General features: G+C 47.8%; 1 protein-coding gene across 1 annotated transcript in view; it reads left to right on the top strand.

Annotated features, from left to right (window-relative positions):
• Positions 1–24690, top strand: part of creb5b (cAMP responsive element binding protein 5b) — a 72613-nt gene that overhangs the window by 46146 nt on the left and 1777 nt on the right. Inside the window, exons 3-5 of the mRNA XM_064964414.1 lie at positions 903–1337; positions 21083–21310; positions 23989–24097. Of these exons, the coding sequence (XP_064820486.1) occupies positions 903–1337; positions 21083–21310; positions 23989–24097 (772 nt within the window). The remainder of the gene's footprint in view (positions 1–902; positions 1338–21082; positions 21311–23988; positions 24098–24690) is intronic.

Raw genomic sequence — 24690 nt, forward strand, 5'->3', positions numbered from 1 at the left:
CTGTCTCCCCTCTCTCTCTCTCTCTCTCTCACTGTCCCCTCTCTCTCCTCCTCTCTCTCTCTCTCACTGTCCCCTCTCTCTCCTCCTCTCTCTCTGTCTCTCTCACTGTCCTCTCTCTCTCTCTCTCTGTCCCCTCTCTCTCCCCTCTCTCTCTTTCTCTCTCTGTCCCCTCTCTCTCTCACTGTCCCCTCTCTCTCCTCCTCTCTCTCTCTGGTCTCAGATCTTGGCCAGTTCTCAGAGCCTCTCAGTCTGAAGTAGACCACACGGTTAAAGCAACAAACCTGCCCCCATGAGTAAACATAGGACAGACAGACAGACAGACAGACAGACAGACAGACAGACAGACAGACAGACAGACAGACAGACAGACAGGCAGGCAGGCAGGCAGGCAGGCAGGCAGACAGACCTGGAGAGAGAAAAGGAGAGAGAGAGATGGAGAGAGGAAAGGAGAGAGAGATGGAGAAAGAAAAGGAGGGATATGGACAGGGAGAGAGAGAGCAAGATCACTGTCGAAACTGAGAGAAAGGGATAGAGAGGAAGGCAGAGGGAAGGGAGCGAGCGAGCGAAAGAGTGAGATGGAAAGTAAGAATGCAGTAGAGAGAGAGAGAGAGGGTGAGGGCTGTCAAGGCTCAGCTCTGGTTTGTACCTCAGCCTTGACATGTGGATGTACAGTATAAAGCTGAATGCAGCAGTGTATCGTCTCACAGTCAATAGTCAACACACTTTCAAATAACCTACAGTACCTGTTTCCAGTTAACTCAATGATAGACTGTCAAACAGACAAAGCCTAAAGAGATGAATCATTTAACTCTATGGTCTGGAATAGTAACCAGGAAGAACTCCTGTCCCTAATCCCAGTGAATGATAGAAACATGGCCATGTCGTTGTTCTTCTCCATACAGAGGCTGAAGGCGGCGCTAGCACACCACCCGGGAGCCATCGCCAACGGCAACATGAACAGCATGGGTCACATGATGGAAATGATGTCATCGCGGCAGCAGCAGGAGCAGGGGGGCGGCCACCACCACCTTCACCCCTCCCACCCTCACCAGCACCTGCCGGCTCCGCCCCACAGCCACGCCTACCAGCACCACCCCCACCATCACCACAGCGGCCACAGCCAGGGCGGGCACCACCACCCACAGGGCCACAACCCCCATCACAACTCCCACCCCCCTCACCTCCACCCTGGACACCCACACCAAACCTCACCCCCGCCTCACCTCCACCCTGGACACCCACACCAGACCTCACCCCCGCCTCACCTCCACCCTGGACACCCACACCAGACGTCACCCCACTCTGCACTTCACTCTGGACCAGGGTCACATTCACAGGTTAGCACTCACAAGTGATTCTTTCCCCTAGCATAGGTACCAGAGCCAGAGGAAGGTAAATATCAGAACCATTCATGTAGAGACAGAGGTTTATGAAGGTTTGTCACAAAACCAAAGCATGTCAAGTGCCTACTAAAACCACATGTGAAGCCAAAAGCACCTACTTTAACCCAAACCATAACAGTTCAGTCCTGTACTTTAACAGTCTGGTAGACAGACAGCCAATAGTGGTTTGGTTTAAATACAGGAGAGGAAATGACATTACAAATTCACTGTAAAGCGCCGGGGCTGGTCAGACACATTTTCCTTTAGCCGTGGGCCGTGGCCATACTGCCAAGAAGAGGTTAGTTACCTGGCAACAGACACAAAGGTCAGTTTTTCCATTGAGGTTGGTCAGCTGCAGATCAGTCTCAGCGGTCAGGAGGGTCAGTTGGAGGTTGTAAACTGCCGGCGTAAAGGATCCTCTTGTTGGAAACAGGACTCCAGAGCTTCACCCTTAAACTTAAATACCTCACAAGTACTCATTTGGGGAGTTTAGGCCTTTACTCTGTTAGGTTGCCATAACATATATACTGGGCTTCAGTCAGTCAGTCCAGTGGTCACAACATGTTCCAGGTGTTGTAGGGTTAGGATAATGTACAGACCAGGGCTTCAGTCAGTCAGTCCAGTGGTCACAACATGTTCCAGGTGTTGTAGGGTTAGGATAATGTACAGACCAGGGCTTCAGTCAGTCAGTACAGTGGTCACAACATGTTCCAGGTGTTGTAGGGTTAGGATAATGTACAGACCAGGGCTTCAGTCAGTCAGTCCAGTGGTCACAACATGTTCCAGGTGTTGTAGGGTTAGGATAATGTACAGACCAGGGCTTCAGTCAGTCAGTCCAGTGGTCACAACATGTTCCAGGTGTTGTAGGGTTAGGATAATGTACAGACCAGGGCTTCAGTCAGTCAGCCCAGTGGTCACAACATGTTCCAGGTGTTGTAGGGTTAGGATAATGTACAGACCAGGGCTTCAGTCAGTCAGCCCAGTGGTCACAACATGTTCCAGGTGTTGTAGGGTTAGGATAATGTACAGACCAGGGCTTCAGTCAGTCAGCCCAGTGGTCACAACATGTTCCAGGTGTTGTAGGGTTAGGATAATGTACAGACCAGGGCTTCAGTCAGTCAGTCCAGTGGTCACAACATGTTCCAGGTGTTGTAGGGTTAGGATAATGTACAGACCAGGGCTTCAGTCAGTCCAGTGGTCACAACATGTTCCAGGTGTTGTAGGGTTAGAATAATGTACAGACCAGGGCTTCAGTCAGTCCAGTGGTCACAACATGTTCCAGGTGTTGTAGGGTTAGGATAATGTACAGACCAGGGCTTCAGTCAGTCCAGTGGTCACAACATGTTCCAGGTGTTGTAGGGTTAGAATAATGTACAGACCAGGGCTTCAGTCAGTCCAGGGGTCACAACATGTTCCAGGTGTTGTAGGGTTAGAATAATGTACAGACCAGGACTTCAGTCAGTCCAGTGGTCACAACATGTTCCAGGTGTTGTAGGGTTAGGATAATGTACAGACCAGGGCTTCAGTCAGTCAGTCCAGTGGTCACAACATGTTCCAGGTGTTGTAGGGTTAGGATAATGTACAGACCAGGGCTTCAGTCAGTCAGTCCAGTGGTCACAACATGTTCCAGGGGTTGTATGTTTAGGATAATGTACAGACCAGGGCTTCAGTCAGTCAGTCCAGTGGTCACAACATGTTCCAGGGGTTGTATGTTTAGGATAATGTACAGACCAGGGCTTCAGTCAGTCAGTTCAGTGGTCACAACATGTTCCAGGGGTTGTATGTTTAGGATAATGTACAGACCAGGGCTTCAGTCAGTCAGTCCAGTGGTCACAACATGTTCCAGGGGTTGTATGATTAGGATAATGTACAGACCAGGGCTTCAGTCAGTCAGTCCAGTGGTCACAACATGTTCCAGGGGTTGTATGTTTAGGATAATGTACAGACCAGGGCTTCAGTCAGTCAGTCCAGTGGTCACATGTTCCAGGTGTTGTAGGGTTAGGATAATGTACGGACCAGGGCTTCAGTCAGTCGGCCCAGTGGTCACAACATGTTCCAGGGGTTGTATGTTTAGGATAATGTACAGACCAGGGCTTCAGTCAGTCCAGTGGTCACAACATGTTCCAGGGGTTGTATGTTTAGGATAATGTAAAGACCAGGGCTTCAGTCAGTCAGCCCAGTGGTCACAACATGTTCCAGGGGTTGTATGTTTAGGATAATGTACAGACCAGGGCTTCAGTCAGTCAGTCCAGTGGTCACAACATGTTCCAGGTGTTGTAGGGTTAGGATAATGTACAGACCAGGGCTTCAGTCAGTCAGTCCAGTGGTCACAACATGTTCCAGGTGTTGTAGGGTTAGGATAATGTACAGACCAGGGCTTCAGTCAGTCAGTCCAGTGGTCACATGTTCCAGGTGTTGTAGGGTTAGGATAATGTACAGACCAGGGCTTCAGTCAGTCAGCCCAGTGGTCACAACATGTTCCAGGGGTTGTATGTTTAGGATAATGTACAGACCAGGGCTTCAGTCAGTCCAGTGGTCACAACATGTTCCAGGGGTTGTATGTTTAGGATAATGTACAGACCAGGGCTTCAGTCAGTCCAGTGGTCACAACATGTTCCAGGGGTTGTATGTTTAGGATAATGTACAGACCAGGGCTTCAGTCAGTCCAGTGGTCACAACATGTTCCAGGGGTTGTATGTTTAGGATAATGTACAGACCAGGGCTTCAGTCAGTCCAGTGGTCACAACATGTTCCAGGGGTTTATGTTTAGGATAATGTACAGACCAGGGCTTCAGTCAGTCAGTCCAGTGGTCACATGTTCCAGGGGTTGTATGTTTAGGATAATGTACAGACCAGGGCTTCAGTCAGTCAGTCCAGTGGTCACAACATGTTCCAGGTGTTGTAGGGTTAGGATAATGTACAGACCAGGGCTTCAGTCAGTCAGCCCAGTGGTCACAACATGTTCCAGGGGTTGTATGTTTAGGATAATGTACAGACCAGGGCTTCAGTCAGTCAGTCCAGTGGTCACAACATGTTCCAGGGGTTGTATGTTTAGGATAATGTACAGACCAGGGCTTCAGTCAGTCAGTCCAGTGGTCACATGTTCCAGGGGTTGTATGTTTAGGATAATGTACAGACCAGGGCTTCAGTCAGTCAGTCCAGTGGTCACAACATGTTCCAGGGGTTGTAGGGTTAGGATAATGTACAGACCAGGGCTTCAGTCAGTCAGTCCAGTGGTCACAACATGTTCCAGGTGTTGTAGGGTTAGGATAATGTACAGACCAGGGCTTCAGTCAGTCAGTCCAGTGGTCACAACATGTTCCAGGGGTTGTATGTTTAGGATAATGTACAGACCAGGGCTTCAGTCAGTCAGCCCAGTGGTCACAACATGTTCCAGGGGTTGTATGTTTAGGATAATGTACAGACCAGGGCTTCAGTCAGTCAGCCCAGTGGTCACAACATGTTCCAGGGTTGTATGTTTAGGATAATGTACAGACCAGGGCTTCAGTCAGTCAGTCCAGTGGTCACAACATGTTCCAGGGGTTGTATGTTTAGGATAATGTACAGACCAGGGCTTCAGTCAGTCAGCCCAGTGGTCACAACATGTTCCAGGGGTTGTATGTTTAGGATAATGTACAGACCAGGGCTTCAGTCAGTCAGCCCAGTGGTCACATGTTCCAGGGGTTGTATGTTTAGGATAATGTACAGACCAGGGCTTCAGTCAGTCAGTCCAGTGGTCACAACATGTTCCAGGGGTTGTATGTTTAGGATAATGTACAGACCAGGGCTTCAGTCAGTCAGCCCAGTGGTCACAACATGTTCCAGGGGTTGTATGTTTAGGATAATGTACAGACCAGGGCTTCAGTCAGTCAGTCCAGTGGTCACATGTTCCAGGGTTGTATGTTTAGGATAATGTACAGACCAGGGCTTCAGTCAGTCAGTCCAGTGGTCACATGTTCCAGGGTTGTATGTTTAGGATAATGTACAGACCAGGGCTTCAGTCAGTCAGTCCAGTGGTCACAACATGTTCCAGGTGTTGTAGGGTTAGGATAATGTACAGACCAGGGCTTCAGTCAGTCAGCCCAGTGGTCACAACATGTTCCAGGGTTGTATGTTTAGGATAATGTACAGACCAGGGCTTCAGTCAGTCAGTCCAGTGGTCACATGTTCCAGGGGTTGTATGTTTAGGATAATGTACAGACCAGGGCTTCAGTCAGTCAGTCCAGTGGTCACAACATGTTCCAGGGGTTGTATGTTTAGGATAATGTACAGACCAGGGCTTCAGTCAGTCAGTCCAGTGGTCACAACATGTTCCAGGTGTTGTAGGGTTAGGATAATGTACAGACCAGGGCTTCAGTCAGTCAGTCCAGTGGTCACAACATGTTCCAGGGGTTGTATGTTTAGGATAATGTACAGACCAGGGCTTCAGTCAGTCAGCCCAGTGGTCACAACATGTTCCAGGGTTGTATGTTTAGGATAATGTACAGACCAGGGCTTCAGTCAGTCAGCCCAGTGGTCACAACATGTTCCAGGGGTTGTATGTTTAGGATAATGTACAGACCAGGGCTTCAGTCAGTCAGTCCAGTGGTCACAACATGTTCCAGGGGTTGTATGTTTAGGATAATGTACAGACCAGGGCTTCAGTCAGTCAGCCCAGTGGTCACAACATGTTCCAGGGGTTGTATGTTTAGGATAATGTACAGACCAGGGCTTCAGTCAGTCAGCCCAGTGGTCACATGTTCCAGGGGTTGTATGTTTAGGATAATGTACAGACCAGGGCTTCAGTCAGTCAGTCCAGTGGTCACAACATGTTCCAGGGGTTGTATGTTTAGGATAATGTACAGACCAGGGCTTCAGTCAGTCAGCCCAGTGGTCACAACATGTTCCAGGGTTGTATGTTTAGGATAATGTACAGACCAGGGCTTCAGTCAGTCAGTCCAGTGGTCACATGTTCCAGGGTTGTATGTTTAGGATAATGTACAGACCAGGGCTTCAGTCAGTCAGTCCAGTGGTCACATGTTCCAGGGGTTTATGTTTAGGATAATGTACAGACCAGGGCTTCAGTCAGTCAGTCCAGTGGTCACAACATGTTCCAGGGGTTGTATGTTTAGGATAATGTACAGACCAGGGCTTCAGTCAGTCAGCCCAGTGGTCACAACATGTTCCAGGGTTGTATGTTTAGGATAATGTACAGACCAGGGCTTCAGTCAGTCAGTCCAGTGGTCACATGTTCCAGGGTTGTATGTTTAGGATAATGTACAGACCAGGGCTTCAGTCAGTCAGTCCAGTGGTCACATGTTCCAGGGTTGTATGTTTAGGATAATGTACAGACCAGGGCTTCAGTCAGTCAGTCCAGTGGTCACAACATGTTCCAGGTGTTGTAGGGTTAGGATAATGTACAGACCAGGGCTTCAGTCAGTCAGCCCAGTGGTCACAACATGTTCCAGGGGTTGTATGTTTAGGATAATGTAAAGACCAGGGCTTCAGTCAGTCAGCCCAGTGGTCACAACATGTTCCAGGGGTTGTATGTTTAGGATAATGTACAGACCAGGGCTTCAGTCAGTCAGTCCAGTGGTCACAACATGTTCCAGGTGTTGTAGGGTTAGGATAATGTACAGACCAGGGCTTCAGTCAGTCAGTCCAGTGGTCACAACATGTTCCAGGTGTTGTAGGGTTAGGATAATGTACAGACCAGGGCTTCAGTCAGTCAGTCCAGTGGTCACATGTTCCAGGTGTTGTAGGGTTAGGATAATGTACAGACCAGGGCTTCAGTCAGTCAGCCCAGTGGTCACAACATGTTCCAGGGGTTGTATGTTTAGGATAATGTACAGACCAGGGCTTCAGTCAGTCCAGTGGTCACAACATGTTCCAGGGGTTGTATGTTTAGGATAATGTACAGACCAGGGCTTCAGTCAGTCCAGTGGTCACAACATGTTCCAGGTGTTGTAGGGTTAGAATAATGTACAGACCAGGGCTTCAGTCAGTCCAGGGGTCACAACATGTTCCAGGTGTTGTAGGGTTAGAATAATGTACAGACCAGGACTTCAGTCAGTCCAGTGGTCACAACATGTTCCAGGTGTTGTAGGGTTAGGATAATGTACAGACCAGGGCTTCAGTCAGTCAGTCCAGTGGTCACAACATGTTCCAGGTGTTGTAGGGTTAGGATAATGTACAGACCAGGGCTTCAGTCAGTCAGTCCAGTGGTCACAACATGTTCCAGGGGTTGTATGTTTAGGATAATGTACAGACCAGGGCTTCAGTCAGTCAGTCCAGTGGTCACAACATGTTCCAGGGGTTGTATGTTTAGGATAATGTACAGACCAGGGCTTCAGTCAGTCAGTTCAGTGGTCACAACATGTTCCAGGGGTTGTATGTTTAGGATAATGTACAGACCAGGGCTTCAGTCAGTCAGTCCAGTGGTCACAACATGTTCCAGGGGTTGTATGATTAGGATAATGTACAGACCAGGGCTTCAGTCAGTCAGTCCAGTGGTCACAACATGTTCCAGGGGTTGTATGTTTAGGATAATGTACAGACCAGGGCTTCAGTCAGTCAGTCCAGTGGTCACATGTTCCAGGTGTTGTAGGGTTAGGATAATGTACGGACCAGGGCTTCAGTCAGTCGGCCCAGTGGTCACAACATGTTCCAGGGTTGTATGTTTAGGATAATGTACAGACCAGGGCTTCAGTCAGTCCAGTGGTCACAACATGTTCCAGGGGTTGTATGTTTAGGATAATGTAAAGACCAGGGCTTCAGTCAGTCAGCCCAGTGGTCACAACATGTTCCAGGGGTTGTATGTTTAGGATAATGTACAGACCAGGGCTTCAGTCAGTCAGTCCAGTGGTCACAACATGTTCCAGGTGTTGTAGGGTTAGGATAATGTACAGACCAGGGCTTCAGTCAGTCAGTCCAGTGGTCACAACATGTTCCAGGTGTTGTAGGGTTAGGATAATGTACAGACCAGGGCTTCAGTCAGTCAGTCCAGTGGTCACATGTTCCAGGTGTTGTAGGGTTAGGATAATGTACAGACCAGGGCTTCAGTCAGTCAGCCCAGTGGTCACAACATGTTCCAGGGGTTGTATGTTTAGGATAATGTACAGACCAGGGCTTCAGTCAGTCCAGTGGTCACAACATGTTCCAGGGGTTGTATGTTTAGGATAATGTACAGACCAGGGCTTCAGTCAGTCCAGTGGTCACAACATGTTCCAGGGGTTGTATGTTTAGGATAGTGTACAGACCAGGGCTTCAGTCAGTCCAGTGGTCACAACATGTTCCAGGGGTTGTATGTTTAGGATAATGTACAGACCAGGGCTTCAGTCAGTCCAGTGGTCACAACATGTTCCAGGGGTTTATGTTTAGGATAATGTACAGACCAGGGCTTCAGTCAGTCAGTCCAGTGGTCACATGTTCCAGGGGTTGTATGTTTAGGATAATGTACAGACCAGGGCTTCAGTCAGTCAGTCCAGTGGTCACAACATGTTCCAGGTGTTGTAGGGTTAGGATAATGTACAGACCAGGGCTTCAGTCAGTCAGCCCAGTGGTCACAACATGTTCCAGGGGTTGTATGTTTAGGATAATGTACAGACCAGGGCTTCAGTCAGTCAGTCCAGTGGTCACAACATGTTCCAGGGGTTGTATGTTTAGGATAATGTACAGACCAGGGCTTCAGTCAGTCAGTCCAGTGGTCACATTTTCCAGGGGTTGTATGTTTAGGATAATGTACAGACCAGGGCTTCAGTCAGTCAGTCCAGTGGTCACAACATGTTCCAGGGGTTGTAGGGTTAGGATAATGTACAGACCAGGGCTTCAGTCAGTCAGTCCAGTGGTCACAACATGTTCCAGGTGTTGTAGGGTTAGGATAATGTACAGACCAGGGCTTCAGTCAGTCAGTCCAGTGGTCACAACATGTTCCAGGGGTTGTATGTTTAGGATAATGTACAGACCAGGGCTTCAGTCAGTCAGCCCAGTGGTCACAACATGTTCCAGGGGTTGTATGTTTAGGATAATGTACAGACCAGGGCTTCAGTCAGTCAGCCCAGTGGTCACAACATGTTCCAGGGGTTGTATGTTTAGGATAATGTACAGACCAGGGCTTCAGTCAGTCAGTCCAGTGGTCACAACATGTTCCAGGGGTTGTATGTTTAGGATAATGTACAGACCAGGGCTTCAGTCAGTCAGCCCAGTGGTCACAACATGTTCCAGGGGTTGTATGTTTAGGATAATGTACAGACCAGGGCTTCAGTCAGTCAGCCCAGTGGTCACATGTTCCAGGGTTGTATGTTTAGGATAATGTACAGACCAGGGCTTCAGTCAGTCAGTCCAGTGGTCACAACATGTTCCAGGGGTTGTATGTTTAGGATAATGTACAGACCAGGGCTTCAGTCAGTCAGCCCAGTGGTCACAACATGTTCCAGGGGTTGTATGTTTAGGATAATGTACAGACCAGGGCTTCAGTCAGTCAGTCCAGTGGTCACATGTTCCAGGGTTGTATGTTTAGGATAATGTACAGACCAGGGCTTCAGTCAGTCAGTCCAGTGGTCACATGTTCCAGGGTTGTATGTTTAGGATAATGTACAGACCAGGGCTTCAGTCAGTCAGTCCAGTGGTCACAACATGTTCCAGGTGTTGTAGGGTTAGGATAATGTACAGACCAGGGCTTCAGTCAGTCAGCCCAGTGGTCACAACATGTTCCAGGGGTTGTATGTTTAGGATAATGTACAGACCAGGGCTTCAGTCAGTCAGTCCAGTGGTCACATGTTCCAGGGGTTGTATGTTTAGGATAATGTACAGACCAGGGCTTCAGTCAGTCAGTCCAGTGGTCACAACATGTTCCAGGGGTTGTATGTTTAGGATAATGTACAGACCAGGGCTTCAGTCAGTCAGTCCAGTGGTCACAACATGTTCCAGGTGTTGTAGGGTTAGGATAATGTACAGACCAGGGCTTCAGTCAGTCAGTCCAGTGGTCACAACATGTTCCAGGGGTTGTATGTTTAGGATAATGTACAGACCAGGGCTTCAGTCAGTCAGCCCAGTGGTCACAACATGTTCCAGGGGTTGTATGTTTAGGATAATGTACAGACCAGGGCTTCAGTCAGTCAGCCCAGTGGTCACAACATGTTCCAGGGGTTGTATGTTTAGGATAATGTACAGACCAGGGCTTCAGTCAGTCCAGTGGTCACAACATGTTCCAGGGGTTGTATGTTTAGGATAATGTACAGACCAGGGCTTCAGTCAGTCAGCCCAGTGGTCACAACATGTTCCAGGGGTTGTATGTTTAGGATAATGTACAGACCAGGGCTTCAGTCAGTCAGCCCAGTGGTCACATGTTCCAGGGGTTGTATGTTTAGGATAATGTACAGACCAGGGCTTCAGTCAGTCAGTCCAGTGGTCACAACATGTTCCAGGGGTTGTATGTTTAGGATAATGTACAGACCAGGGCTTCAGTCAGTCAGACCAGTGGTCACAACATGTTCCAGGGGTTGTATGTTTAGGATAATGTACAGACCAGGGCTTCAGTCAGTCAGTCCAGTGGTCACATGTTCCAGGGTTGTATGTTTAGGATAATGTACAGACCAGGGCTTCAGTCAGTCAGTCCAGTGGTCACATGTTCCAGGGGTTTATGTTTAGGATAATGTACAGACCAGGGCTTCAGTCAGTCAGTCCAGTGGTCACAACATGTTCCAGGGTTGTATGTTTAGGATAATGTACAGACCAGGGCTTCAGTCAGTCAGCCCAGTGGTCACAACATGTTCCAGGGGTTGTATGTTTAGGATAATGTACAGACCAGGGCTTCAGTCAGTCAGTCCAGTGGTCACATGTTCCAGGGTTGTATGTTTAGGATAATGTACAGACCAGGGCTTCAGTCAGTCAGTCCAGTGGTCACATGTTCCAGGGTTGTATGTTTAGGATAATGTACAGACCAGGGCTTCAGTCAGTCAGTCCAGTGGTCACAACATGTTCCAGGTGTTGTAGGGTTAGGATAATGTACAGACCAGGGCTTCAGTCAGTCAGCCCAGTGGTCACAACATGTTCCAGGGTTGTATGTTTAGGATAATGTAAAGACCAGGGCTTCAGTCAGTCAGCCCAGTGGTCACAACATGTTCCAGGGGTTGTATGTTTAGGATAATGTACAGACCAGGGCTTCAGTCAGTCAGTCCAGTGGTCACAACATGTTCCAGGTGTTGTAGGGTTAGGATAATGTACAGACCAGGGCTTCAGTCAGTCAGTCCAGTGGTCACAACATGTTCCAGGTGTTGTAGGGTTAGGATAATGTACAGACCAGGGCTTCAGTCAGTCAGTCCAGTGGTCACATGTTCCAGGTGTTGTAGGGTTAGGATAATGTACAGACCAGGGCTTCAGTCAGTCAGCCCAGTGGTCACAACATGTTCCAGGGGTTGTATGTTTAGGATAATGTACAGACCAGGGCTTCAGTCAGTCCAGTGGTCACAACATGTTCCAGGGGTTGTATGTTTAGGATAATGTACAGACCAGGGCTTCAGTCAGTCCAGTGGTCACAACATGTTCCAGGGGTTGTATGTTTAGGATAATGTACAGACCAGGGCTTCAGTCAGTCCAGTGGTCACAACATGTTCCAGGGGTTGTATGTTTAGGATAATGTACAGACCAGGGCTTCAGTCAGTCCAGTGGTCACAACATGTTCCAGGGGTTTATGTTTAGGATAATGTACAGACCAGGGCTTCAGTCAGTCAGTCCAGTGGTCACATGTTCCAGGGTTGTATGTTTAGGATAATGTACAGACCAGGGCTTCAGTCAGTCAGTCCAGTGGTCACAACATGTTCCAGGGGTTGTATGTTTAGGATAATGTACAGACCAGGGCTTCAGTCAGTCAGTCCAGTGGTCACAACATGTTCCAGGGGTTGTATGTTTAGGATAATGTACAGACCAGGGCTTCAGTCAGTCAGTCCAGTGGTCACAACATGTTCCAGGTGTTGTAGGGTTAGGATAATGTACAGACCAGGGCTTCAGTCAGTCAGTCCAGTGGTCACAACATGTTCCAGGTGTTGTAGGGTTAGGATAATGTACAGACCAGGGCTTCAGTCAGTCAGTCCAGTGGTCACATGTTCCAGGTGTTGTAGGGTTAGGATAATGTACAGACCAGGGCTTCAGTCAGTCAGCCCAGTGGTCACAACATGTTCCAGGGGTTGTATGTTTAGGATAATGTACAGACCAGGGCTTCAGTCAGTCCAGTGGTCACAACATGTTCCAGGGGTTGTATGTTTAGGATAATGTACAGACCAGGGCTTCAGTCAGTCCAGTGGTCACAACATGTTCCAGGGGTTGTATGTTTAGGATAATGTACAGACCAGGGCTTCAGTCAGTCCAGTGGTCACAACATGTTCCAGGGGTTGTATGTTTAGGATAATGTACAGACCAGGGCTTCAGTCAGTCCAGTGGTCACAACATGTTCCAGGGGTTGTATGTTTAGGATAATGTACAGACCAGGGCTTCAGTCAGTCCAGTGGTCACAACATGTTCCAGGGGTTTATGTTTAGGATAATGTACAGACCAGGGCTTCAGTCAGTCAGTCCAGTGGTCACAACATGTTCCAGGTGTTGTAGGGTTAGGATAATGTACAGACCAGGGCTTCAGTCAGTCAGCCCAGTGGTCACAACATGTTCCAGGGGTTGTATGTTTAGGATAATGTAAAGACCAGGGCTTCAGTCAGTCAGCCCAGTGGTCACAACATGTTCCAGGGGTTGTATGTTTAGGATAATGTACAGACCAGGGCTTCAGTCAGTCAGTCCAGTGGTCACAACATGTTCCAGGTGTTGTAGGGTTAGGATAATGTACAGACCAGGGCTTCAGTCAGTCAGTCCAGTGGTCACAACATGTTCCAGGTGTTGTAGGGTTAGGATAATGTACAGACCAGGGCTTCAGTCAGTCAGTCCAGTGGTCACATGTTCCAGGTGTTGTAGGGTTAGGATAATGTACAGACCAGGGCTTCAGTCAGTCAGCCCAGTGGTCACAACATGTTCCAGGGGTTGTATGTTTAGGATAATGTACAGACCAGGGCTTCAGTCAGTCCAGTGGTCACAACATGTTCCAGGGGTTGTATGTTTAGGATAATGTACAGACCAGGGCTTCAGTCAGTCCAGTGGTCACAACATGTTCCAGGGGTTGTATGTTTAGGATAATGTACAGACCAGGGCTTCAGTCAGTCCAGTGGTCACAACATGTTCCAGGGGTTGTATGTTTAGGATAATGTACAGACCAGGGCTTCAGTCAGTCAGTCCAGTGGTCACAACATGTTCCAGGTGTTGTAGGGTTAGGATAATGTACAGACCAGGGCTTCAGTCAGTCAGTCCAGTGGTCACAACATGTTCCAGGTGTTGTAGGGTTAGGATAATGTACAGACCAGGGCTTCAGTCAGTCAGTCCAGTGGTCACATGTTCCAGGTGTTGTAGGGTTAGGATAATGTACAGACCAGGGCTTCAGTCAGTCAGCCCAGTGGTCACAACATGTTCCAGGGGTTGTATGTTTAGGATAATGTACAGACCAGGGCTTCAGTCAGTCCAGTGGTCACAACATGTTCCAGGGGTTGTATGTTTAGGATAATGTACAGACCAGGGCTTCAGTCAGTCCAGTGGTCACAACATGTTCCAGGGGTTGTATGTTTAGGATAATGTACAGACCAGGGCTTCAGTCAGTCCAGTGGTCACAACATGTTCCAGGGGTTGTATGTTTAGGATAATGTACAGACCAGGGCTTCAGTCAGTCCAGTGGTCACAACATGTTCCAGGGGTTGTATGTTTAGGATAATGTACAGACCAGGGCTTCAGTCAGTCCAGTGGTCACAACATGTTCCAGGGGTTTATGTTTAGGATAATGTACAGACCAGGGCTTCAGTCAGTCAGTCCAGTGGTCACAACATGTTCCAGGTGTTGTAGGGTTAGGATAATGTACAGACCAGGGCTTCAGTCAGTCAGCCCAGTGGTCACAACATGTTCCAGGGGTTGTATGTTTAGGATAATGTAAAGACCAGGGCTTCAGTCAGTCAGCCCAGTGGTCACAACATGTTCCAGGGGTTGTATGTTTAGGATAATGTACAGACCAGGGCTTCAGTCAGTCAGTCCAGTGGTCACAACATGTTCCAGGTGTTGTAGGGTTAGGATAATGTACAGACCAGGGCTTCAGTCAGTCAGTCCAGTGGTCACAACATGTTCCAGGTGTTGTAGGGTTAGGATAATGTACAGACCAGGGCTTCAGTCAGTCAGTCCAGTGGTCACATGTTCCAGGTGTTGTAGGGTTAGGATAATGTACAGACCAGGGCTTCAGTCAGTCAGCCCAGTGGTCACAACATGTTCCAGGGGTTGTATGTTTAGGATAATGTACAGACCAGGGCTTCAGTCAGTCCAGTGGTCACAACATGTTCCAGGGTTGTATGTTTAGGATAATGTACAGACCAGGGCTTCAGTCAGTCCAGTGGTCACAACATGTTCCAGGGGTTGTATGTTTAGGATAATGTACAGACCAGGGCTTCAGTCAGTCCAGTGGTCACAACATGTTCCAGGGGTTGTATGTTTAGGATAATGTACAGACCAGGGCTTCAGTCAGTCCAGTGGTCACAACATGTTCCAGGGGTTTATGTTTAGGATAATGTACAGACCAGGGCTTCAGTCAGTCAGTCCAGTGGTCACATGTTCCAGGGGTTGTATGTTTAGGATAATGTACAGACCAGGGCTTCAGTCAGTCAGTCCAGTGGTCACAACATGTTCCAGGGGTTGTATGTTTAGGATAATGTACAGACCAGGGCTTCAGTCAGTCAGTCCAGTGGTCACAACATGTTCCAGGGGTTGTATGTTTAGGATAATGTACAGACCAGGGCTTCAGTCAGTCAGTCCAGTGGTCACAACATGTTCCAGGTGTTGTAGGGTTAGGATAATGTACAGACCAGGGCTTCAGTCAGTCAGTCCAGTGGTCACAACATGTTCCAGGTGTTGTAGGGTTAGGATAATGTACAGACCAGGGCTTCAGTCAGTCAGTCCAGTGGTCACATGTTCCAGGTGTTGTAGGGTTAGGATAATGTACAGACCAGGGCTTCAGTCAGTCAGCCCAGTGGTCACAACATGTTCCAGGGGTTGTATGTTTAGGACAATGTACAGACCAGGGCTTCAGTCAGTCCAGTGGTCACAACATGTTCCAGGGGTTGTATGTTTAGGATAATGTACAGACCAGGGCTTCAGTCAGTCCAGTGGTCACAACATGTTCCAGGGGTTGTATGTTTAGGATAATGTACAGACCAGGGCTTCAGTCAGTCCAGTGGTCACAACATGTTCCAGGGGTTGTATGTTTAGGATAATGTACAGACCAGGGCTTCAGTCAGTCCAGTGGTCACAACATGTTCCAGGGGTTGTATGTTTAGGATAATGTACAGACCAGGGCTTCAGTCAGTCCAGTGGTCACAACATGTTCCAGGGGTTTATGTTTAGGATAATGTACAGACCAGGGCTTCAGTCAGTCAGTCCAGTGGTCACATGTTCCAGGGGTTGTATGTTTAGGATAATGTACAGACCAGGGCTTCAGTCAGTCAGTCCAGTGGTCACAACATGTTCCAGGGGTTGTATGTTTAGGATAATGTACAGACCAGGGCTTCAGTCAGTCAGTCCAGTGGTCACAACATGTTCCAGGGGTTGTATGTTTAGGATAATGTACAGACCAGGGCTTCAGTCAGTCAGCCCAGTGGTCACAACATGTTCCAGGGGTTGTATGTTTAGGATAATGTACAGACCAGGGCTTCAGTCAGTCAGCCCAGTGGTCACAACATGTTCCAGGGGTTGTATGTTTAGGATAATGTACAGACCAGGGCTTCAGTCAGTCAGTCCAGTGGTCACAACATGTTCCAGGGGTTGTATGTTTAGGATAATGTACAGACCAGGGCTTCAGTCAGTCAGCCCAGTGGTCACAACATGTTCCAGGGGTTGTATGTTTAGGATAATGTACAGACCAGGGCTTCAGTCAGTCAGCCCAGTGGTCACATGTTCCAGGGGTTGTATGTTTAGGATAATGTACAGACCAGGGCTTCAGTCAGTCAGTCCAGTGGTCACAACATGTTCCAGGGGTTGTATGTTTAGGATAATGTACAGACCAGGGCTTCAGTCAGTCAGTCCAGTGGTCACATGTTCCAGGGTTGTATGTTTAGGATAATGTACAGACCAGGGCTTCAGTCAGTCAGTCCAGTGGTCACATGTTCCAGGGTTGTATGTTTAGGATAATGTACAGACCAGGGCTTCAGTCAGTCAGTCCAGTGGTCACAACATGTTCCAGGTGTTGTAGGGTTAGGATAATGTACAGACCAGGGCTTCAGTCAGTCAGCCCAGTGGTCACAACATGTTCCAGGGGTTGTATGTTTAGGATAATGTACAGACCAGGGCTTCAGTCAGTCAGTCCAGTGGTCACATGTTCCAGGGGTTGTATGTTTAGGATAATGTACAGACCAGGGCTTCAGTCAGTCAGTCCAGTGGTCACAACATGTTCCAGGCGTTGTATGTTTAGGATAATGTACAGACCAGGGCTTCAGTCAGTCAGTCCAGTGGTCACAACATGTTCCAGGTGTTGTAGGGTTAGGATAATGTACAGACCAGGGCTTCAGTCAGTCAGTCCAGTGGTCACAACATGTTCCAGGGGTTGTATGTTTAGGATAATGTACAGACCAGGGCTTCAGTCAGTCAGCCCAGTGGTCACAACATGTTCCAGGGGTTGTATGTTTAGGATAATGTACAGACCAGGGCTTCAGTCAGTCAGCCCAGTGGTCACAACATGTTCCAGGGGTTGTATGTTTAGGATAATGTACAGACCAGGGCTTCAGTCAGTCAGTCCAGTGGTCACAACATGTTCCAGGGGTTGTATGTTTAGGATAATGTACAGACCAGGGCTTCAGTCAGTCAGCCCAGTGGTCACAACATGTTCCAGGGGTTGTATGTTTAGGATAATGTACAGACCAGGGCTTCAGTCAGTCAGCCCAGTGGTCACATGTTCCAGGGGTTGTATGTTTAGGATAATGTACAGACCAGGGCTTCAGTCAGTCAGTCCAGTGGTCACAACATGTTCCAGGGGTTGTATGTTTAGGATAATGTACAGACCAGGGCTTCAGTCAGTCAGCCCAGTGGTCACAACATGTTCCAGGGGTTGTATGTTTAGGATAATGTACAGACCAGGGCTTCAGTCAGTCAGTCCAGTGGTCACATGTTCCAGGGTTGTATGTTTAGGATAATGTACAGACCAGGGCTTCAGTCAGTCAGTCCAGTGGTCACATGTTCCAGGGGTTTATGTTTAGGATAATGTACAGACCAGGGCTTCAGTCAGTCAGTCCAGTGGTCACAACATGTTCCAGGGGTTGTATGTTTAGGATAATGTACAGACCAGGGCTTCAGTCAGTCAGCCCAGTGGTCACAACATGTTCCAGGGGTTGTATGTTTAGGATAATGTACAGACCAGGGCTTCAGTCAGTCAGTCCAGTGGTCACATGTTCCAGGGTTGTATGTTTAGGATAATGTACAGACCAGGGCTTCAGTCAGTCAGTCCAGTGGTCACATGTTCCAGGGTTGTATGTTTAGGATAATGTACAGACCAGGGCTTCAGTCAGTCAGTCCAGTGGTCACAACATGTTCCAGGTGTTGTAGGGTTAGGATAATGTACAGACCAGGGCTTCAGTCAGTCAGCCCAGTGGTCACAACATGTTCCAGGGGTTGTATGTTTAGGATAATGTACAGACCAGGGCTTCAGTCAGTCAGTCCAGTGGTCACAACATGTTCCAGGGGTTGTATGTTTAGGATAATGTACAGACCAGGGCTTCAGTCAGTCAGTCCAGTGGTCACATGTTCCAGGGGTTGTATGTTTAGGATAATGTACAGACCAGGGCTTCAGTCAGTCAGTCCAGTGGTCACAACATGTTCCAGGGGTTGTATGTTTAGGATAATGTACAGACCAGGGCTTCAGTCAGTCAGTCCAGTGGTCACAACATGTTCCAGGTGTTGTAGGGTTAGGATAATGTACAGACCAGGGCTTCAGTCAGTCAGTCCAGTGGTCACAACATGTTCCAGGGGTTGTATGTTTAGGATAATGTACAGACCAGGGCTTCAGTCAGTCAGACCAGTGGTCACAACATCCAGGGTTGTATGTTTAGGATAATGTACAGACCAGGGCTTCAGTCAGTCAGCCCAGTGGTCACATGTTCCAGGGGTTGTATGTTTAGGATAATGTACAGACCAGGGCTTCAGTCAGTCAGTCCAGTGGTCACAACATGTTCCAGGGGTTGTATGTTTAGGATAATGTACAGACCAGGGCTTCAGTCAGTCAGCCCAGTGGTCACAACATGTTCCAGGGGTTGTATGTTTAGGATAATGTACAGACCAGGGCTTCAGTCAGTCAGTCCAGTGGTCACATGTTCCAGGGTTGTATGTTTAGGATAATGTACAGACCAGGGCTTCAGTCAGTCAGTCCAGTGGTCACATGTTCCAGGGGTTTATGTTTAGGATAATGTACAGACCAGGGCTTCAGTCAGTCAGTCCAGTGGTCACATGTTCCAGGGGTTGTATGTTTAGGATAATGTACAGACCAGGGCTTCAGTCAGTCAGTCCAGTGGTCACATGTTCCAGGGTTGTATGTTTAGGATAATGTACAGACCAGGGCTTCAGTCAGTCAGTCCAGTGGTCACATGTTCCAGGGGTTTATGTTTAGGATAATGTACAGACCAGGGCTTCAGTCAGTCAGTCCAGTGGTCACATGTTCCAGGGGTTGTATGTTTAGGATAATGTACAGACCAGGGCTTCAGTCAGTCAGTCCAGTGGTCACATGTTCCAGGGGTTGTATGTTTAGGATAATGTACAGACCAGGGCTTCAGTCAGTCAGTCCAGTGGTCACATGTTCCAGGGGTTGTTTGTTTAGGATAATGTACAGACCAGGGCTTCAGTCAGTCCAGTGGTCACATGTTCCAGGGGTTGTATGTTTAGGATAATGTACAGACCTATAAGACTGGCCTGGGTTATTAGCACTAGTCATGGAGAGCTGACAGAACACACAGCCGAGCATCAACTAACAATACATATTGTTATTGTCTTTGGTTTTCACCTATATTTGACATTGATTCAAACATTTGTCCCAGGACTGATATTGTGATGTTGACATGGAAGTTAGTCATGTAAATTACAATAAGGCCAAAGGTTAACTAAGACCCTTAATGTATATTTGACTGTTGAGCCATTAGGACCCCCCATGTATGTTCCAAAGATATCCTTCTGTACCGTTAAAACATTACAACAACACTGGCTGTATACACAGCTGCCATCAGAACAACTTGTATTTTCCACCATCCTCCTGAAAACGCTAATGATCTGAGGACTGAAAGCACTTGCCCCATGCCAAGTATATGTCAGGACCAGTCAGTGGGCAAACTGAGGGGTTTTAGAAAGCAAAGCAGGCTCTTTCTGACTGTGTGTCTGTGAGGGTTAGGCTGAGTGGAGGTGGGCGTTGGAAAACGCTGTCCTGACACTTCTTTAACAAGGCGGGCAGGGCTGCTCTGTAAATCAGTCCAGTTACTCACTCACTCACCCACCTACTCCTGACTGATTGACTGGCTGACTGACTGACTGGCTGACTGACTGACTGGCTGGCTGGCTGGCTGACTGACTGACTGACTGACGCCCTCAGATGGGGAAGAAGTGGAGGGGAGGGGGAGGGCACGTGGCACGTGGCACGTGGCATAGGAATAATTTTGTTTTTTTAGGGAAGTGGCTGTGAATAGTAATTTCAAACAGGCAGAGTAGGTACTGTGAATAGTGATTTTAAACAGGTAGAGTAGGGACTGTGAATAGTGATTTCAAACAGGCAGAGTAGGGACTGTGAATAGTGATTTTAAACAGGTAGAGTAGGGACTGTGAATAGTGATTTTAAACAGGCAGAGTAGGGACTGTGAATAGTGATTTCAAACAGGTAGAGTAGGGACTGTGAATAGTGATTTCAAACAGGCAGAGTAGGGACTGTGAATAGTAATTTCAAACAGGTAGAGTAGGGACTGTGAATAGTGATTTTAAACAGGTAGAGTAGGGACTGTGAATAGTGATTTCAAACAGGTAGAGTAGGGACTGTGAATAGTGACTTTACACATGTAGAGTAGGGACTGTGAATAGTGACTTTACACATGTAGAGTAGGGACTGTGAATAGTGACTTTACACATGTAGAGTAGGGACTGTGAATAGTGGCTTTACACATGTAGAGTAGGGACTGTGAATAGTGGCTTTACACATGTAGAGTAGGGACTGTGAATAGTGACTTTACACATGTAGAGTAGGGACTTTGAATAGTGGCTTTACACATGTAGAGTAGGGACTGTGAATAGTGACTTTAAACAGGCAGAGTAGGGACTGTGAATAGTGACTTTAAACAGGCAGAGTAGGGACTGTGAATAGTGACTTTAAACAGGTAGAGTAGAAGTAAGAACCAGGAGGGTACAACCAATTCAGCGAGGTTAAGACTTTCACGAGGTGTTAGGGTAGATGAAACATGGAAATGAGACATAGTTGAAGTCCTTGTTAGTGACCTGTAAATGCAGAAGACACATTTCAGTTGAAGGCATTCAGTTGTACAACTGACTAGGTGTCCCCCTTTCCTTTCCCTTTCCATTTGTGTGTGTGACCTTGTTCTCTCTCTGTCTCTCTCTCTCTGTCTCGGTCTCTCTCTCTAGTTGTCGCCGGCGGCCCAGCAGATGCAGCCGAGCCAGACGATGCAGTCTCCGACCCCTAGCGGTGGGCGCCGCAGGCGGACGGTAGACGAGGACCCTGACGAACGGCGGCGGAAGTTTCTGGAGAGAAACCGAGCGGCGGCCACGCGATGCAGACAGAAGAGGAAAGTATGGGTGGTGTCACTGGAGAAGAAGGCTGAAGAGCTGACCCAGACCAACATGCAGCTTCTGGTAGGATATATGTGGACGAGATGGTTATGTCGCAAATGGCACCCTAGTCCCTATTTAATGCACTACTTTTGACCAGGGCCCATAGGGCCCATAGAGCTCTGGTCAAAAATAGTGCGCTTATATAGGGAATATGGTGCTATTTGGAACATGTTGTAGGTCTCCACATTAGACTTTTATGTTCAAAAAGCAGGGAGATGTAGTAAATAAGGTCTCCACTGCAGGGCCACACACCTTTGATGGGGCAGGTGCTCAGAGGGAAAACACTTGTTCTGCTACTGACTGGGGCGACCTGCAGCTGCCCCCTTCCCTGAAAAGACACTAAACATTTCATACAAAGTCATTTGTTTGAAAAAACTGCATTTCACTACACCTGCAATAACATCTGATAAATATGTGTATGTGACCAATAAAATTAGATTAGATTTGAATCATTTGGACCTTTTTTTTCATAAGAGGGCAAAAGGCCAGATGCTCCAGCACCCCTAGAGCTCCATCTGTGTTCGTGCCTGCACCACTGTGTACAGCATTTTAAATAAAGTTTAGTGAATTGAATGCTGCTCAACTCTTGTAAAAGTTAGGTAGCACCCATCTCCAACCCAGACGGGCAGCAGGGTAGCTAGTGGTTAGAGCGTTGGACTAGTAACCGGAAGGTTGCAAGTTCAAATCCCCGAGCTGACACGGTACAAATCTGTCGTTCTGCCCCTGAACAGGCAGTTAACCCACTGTTCCTAGGCCGTCATTGAAAATAAGAATTTGTTCTTAACTGACTTGCCTAGTATAATAAAAAAAAGACTTTCTTTCTCCAACTCTACCAATAGTTGTTTTCCTTTCATCCTCACATCTCTGCTTATCTATAGTTCAGATCATGAAGACCAAACACTTTCAATGGCTTGTTGTAGTCCAGTCTGTTGTTCTGTAGGGGCTTGTTGTAGTCCAGTCTGTTGTTCCGTAGGGGCTTGTTGTAGTCCAGTCTGTTGTTCCGTAGGGGCTTGTTGTAGTTCAGTCTGTTGTTCCGTCGGGGCTTGTTGTAGTCCAGTCTGTTGTTCTGTAGGGGCTTGTTGTAGTCCAGTCTGTTGTTCCGTAGGGGCTTGTTGTAGTTCAGTCTGTTGTTCCGTAGCGGCTTGTTGTAGTCCAGTCTGTTGTTCCGTAGGGGCTTGTTGTAGTCCAGTCTGTTGTTCCGTAGGGGCTTGTTGTAGTCCAGTCTGTTGTTCCGTAGGGGCTTGTTGTAGTCCAGTCTGTTGTTCCGTAGCGGCTTGTTGTAGTCCAGTCTGTTGTTCCGTAGGGGCTTGTTGTAGTCCAGTCTGTTGTTCCGTAGGGGCTTGTTGTAGTCCAGTCTGTTGTTCCGTAGGGGCTTGTTGTAGTCCAGTCTGTTGTTCCGTAGGGGCTTGTTGTAGTCCAGTCTGTTGTTCCGTAGTGGCTTGTTGTAGTCCAGTCTGTTGTTCCGTAGGGGCTTGTTGTAGTCCAGTCTGTTGTTCCGTCGGGGCTTGTTGTAGTTCAGTCTGTTGTTCCGTAGGGGCTTGTTGTAGTCCAGTCTGTTGTTCCGTAGGGGCTTGTTGTAGTTCAGTCTGTTGTTCCGTAGGGGCTTGTTGTAGTCCAGTCTGTTGTTCCGTAGGGGCTTGTTGTAGTCCAGTCTGTTGTTCCGTAGCGGCTTGTTGTAGTCCAGTCTGTTGTTCCGTAGGGGCTTGTTGTAGTTCAGTCTGTTGTTCCGTCGGGGCTTGTTGTAGTCCAGTCTGTTGTTCCGTAGGGGCTTGTTGTAGTCCAGTCTGTTGTTCCGTAGCGGCTTGTTGTAGTCCAGTCTGTTGTTCCGTAGGGCTTGTTGTAGTCCAGTCTGTTGTTCCGTAGGGGCTTGTTGTAGTCCAGTCTGTTGTTCCGTAGGGGCTTGTTGTAGTCCAGTCTGTTGTTCCGTAGCGGCTTGTTGTAGTCCAGTCTGTTGTTCCGTAGGGGCTTGTTGTAGTCCAGTCTGTTGTTCCGTAGGGGCTTGTTGTAGTCCAGTCTGTTGTTCCGTAGGGGCTTGTTGTAGTCCAGTCTGTTGTTCCGTAGGGGCTTGTTGTAGTCCAGTCTGTTGTTCCGTAGGGGCTTGTTGTAGTCCAGTCTGTTGTTCCGTAGGGGCTTGTTGTAGTCCAGTCTGTTGTTCCGTAGGGGCTTGTTGTAGTCCAGTCTGTTGTTCCGTAGGGGCTTGTTGTAGTCCAGTCTGTTGTTCCGTAGGGGCTGGTTGTAGTTCTAGGAGGCAGACACTCAGAGATACAGACAATTTTCAACCATAAATAAAAACCAGCCCCTGAAATGAGGTCTGTCTTTTGACATTCCTAACAACGAGCTGGTTAATTTATTTGTCATAGTTTTATTAAATTCCAATTAAGATTGAAATCTTAATCTTGTAATTGTACATGGTTTTAGCAATGATAATACTCTTAATCGCAATATTGATGCAGAATGTTTATTGTGAGTTTTGCAGTGAGGCTTTAACAAGCTATTTTCCTTTTATAAAGAATCAATTCAACAACAAAAAAAAGCAGAATTTATTGACCAAGCAAAGATAATCACTCAGTCCAGCTAACAGTAAATCTCTCTTATTGTGCTCAAAATGTGTGTCAGTGGGTAACTGTAAAGCACTTTATGGAAACTGCTGATGTAAAAGGGGCTTTATTAAACACATTTGATTGATTGCTTGTTGTCAGAATGAGGTGACCATGCTGAAGAACGAGGTGACCCAACTCAAGCAGCTCCTCCTCACCCATAAAGACTGCCCCATCACCACTCTGCAGAAAGACTCCCAAGGTTACCTCAGTGAGTAGCTTGTTTGCACGCACACACACACGCACACACACACACACACCACACACCCATACCCACACACACCAACACACACACAAAACCCCAAAACATACACATACACACACACACACAAAACCCCAAAACACACACACACAAAACCCCAAAACACACACACAAGCAAAACCCCGAAACACACACACACACACAAAACCCCAAAACACACACACACACACACACAAACAAGCAAAACCCCAAAACACACACACACAAAACCCCAAAACACACACACACACAAACAAGCAAAACCCCGAAACACACACACACACACACACACAAAACCCCAAAACACACACACACACACAAACAAGCAAAACCCCGAAACACACACACACAAAACCCCAAAACACACACACACACACAAACAAGCAAAACCCCGAAACACACATCCCTGTGCCGTATCATTAGTGTGCAGCTGAACCTGCATAGAGAACCTTCCCAGTTCTCCAGCCATACAGTGTCTGTGTGTATGAGTTAGAAGCAGTCCTGAGGTTAGGGTGCCCAGTCCAGGGTGGTGACAGTCAAGACATCCTGTCCCACACTCACCG

The sequence above is a fragment of the Oncorhynchus masou genome, unplaced genomic scaffold, assembly GCF_036934945.1.
Source record: "Oncorhynchus masou masou isolate Uvic2021 unplaced genomic scaffold, UVic_Omas_1.1 unplaced_scaffold_978, whole genome shotgun sequence".
Taxonomy (NCBI): Eukaryota; Metazoa; Chordata; class Actinopteri; order Salmoniformes; family Salmonidae; genus Oncorhynchus; species Oncorhynchus masou.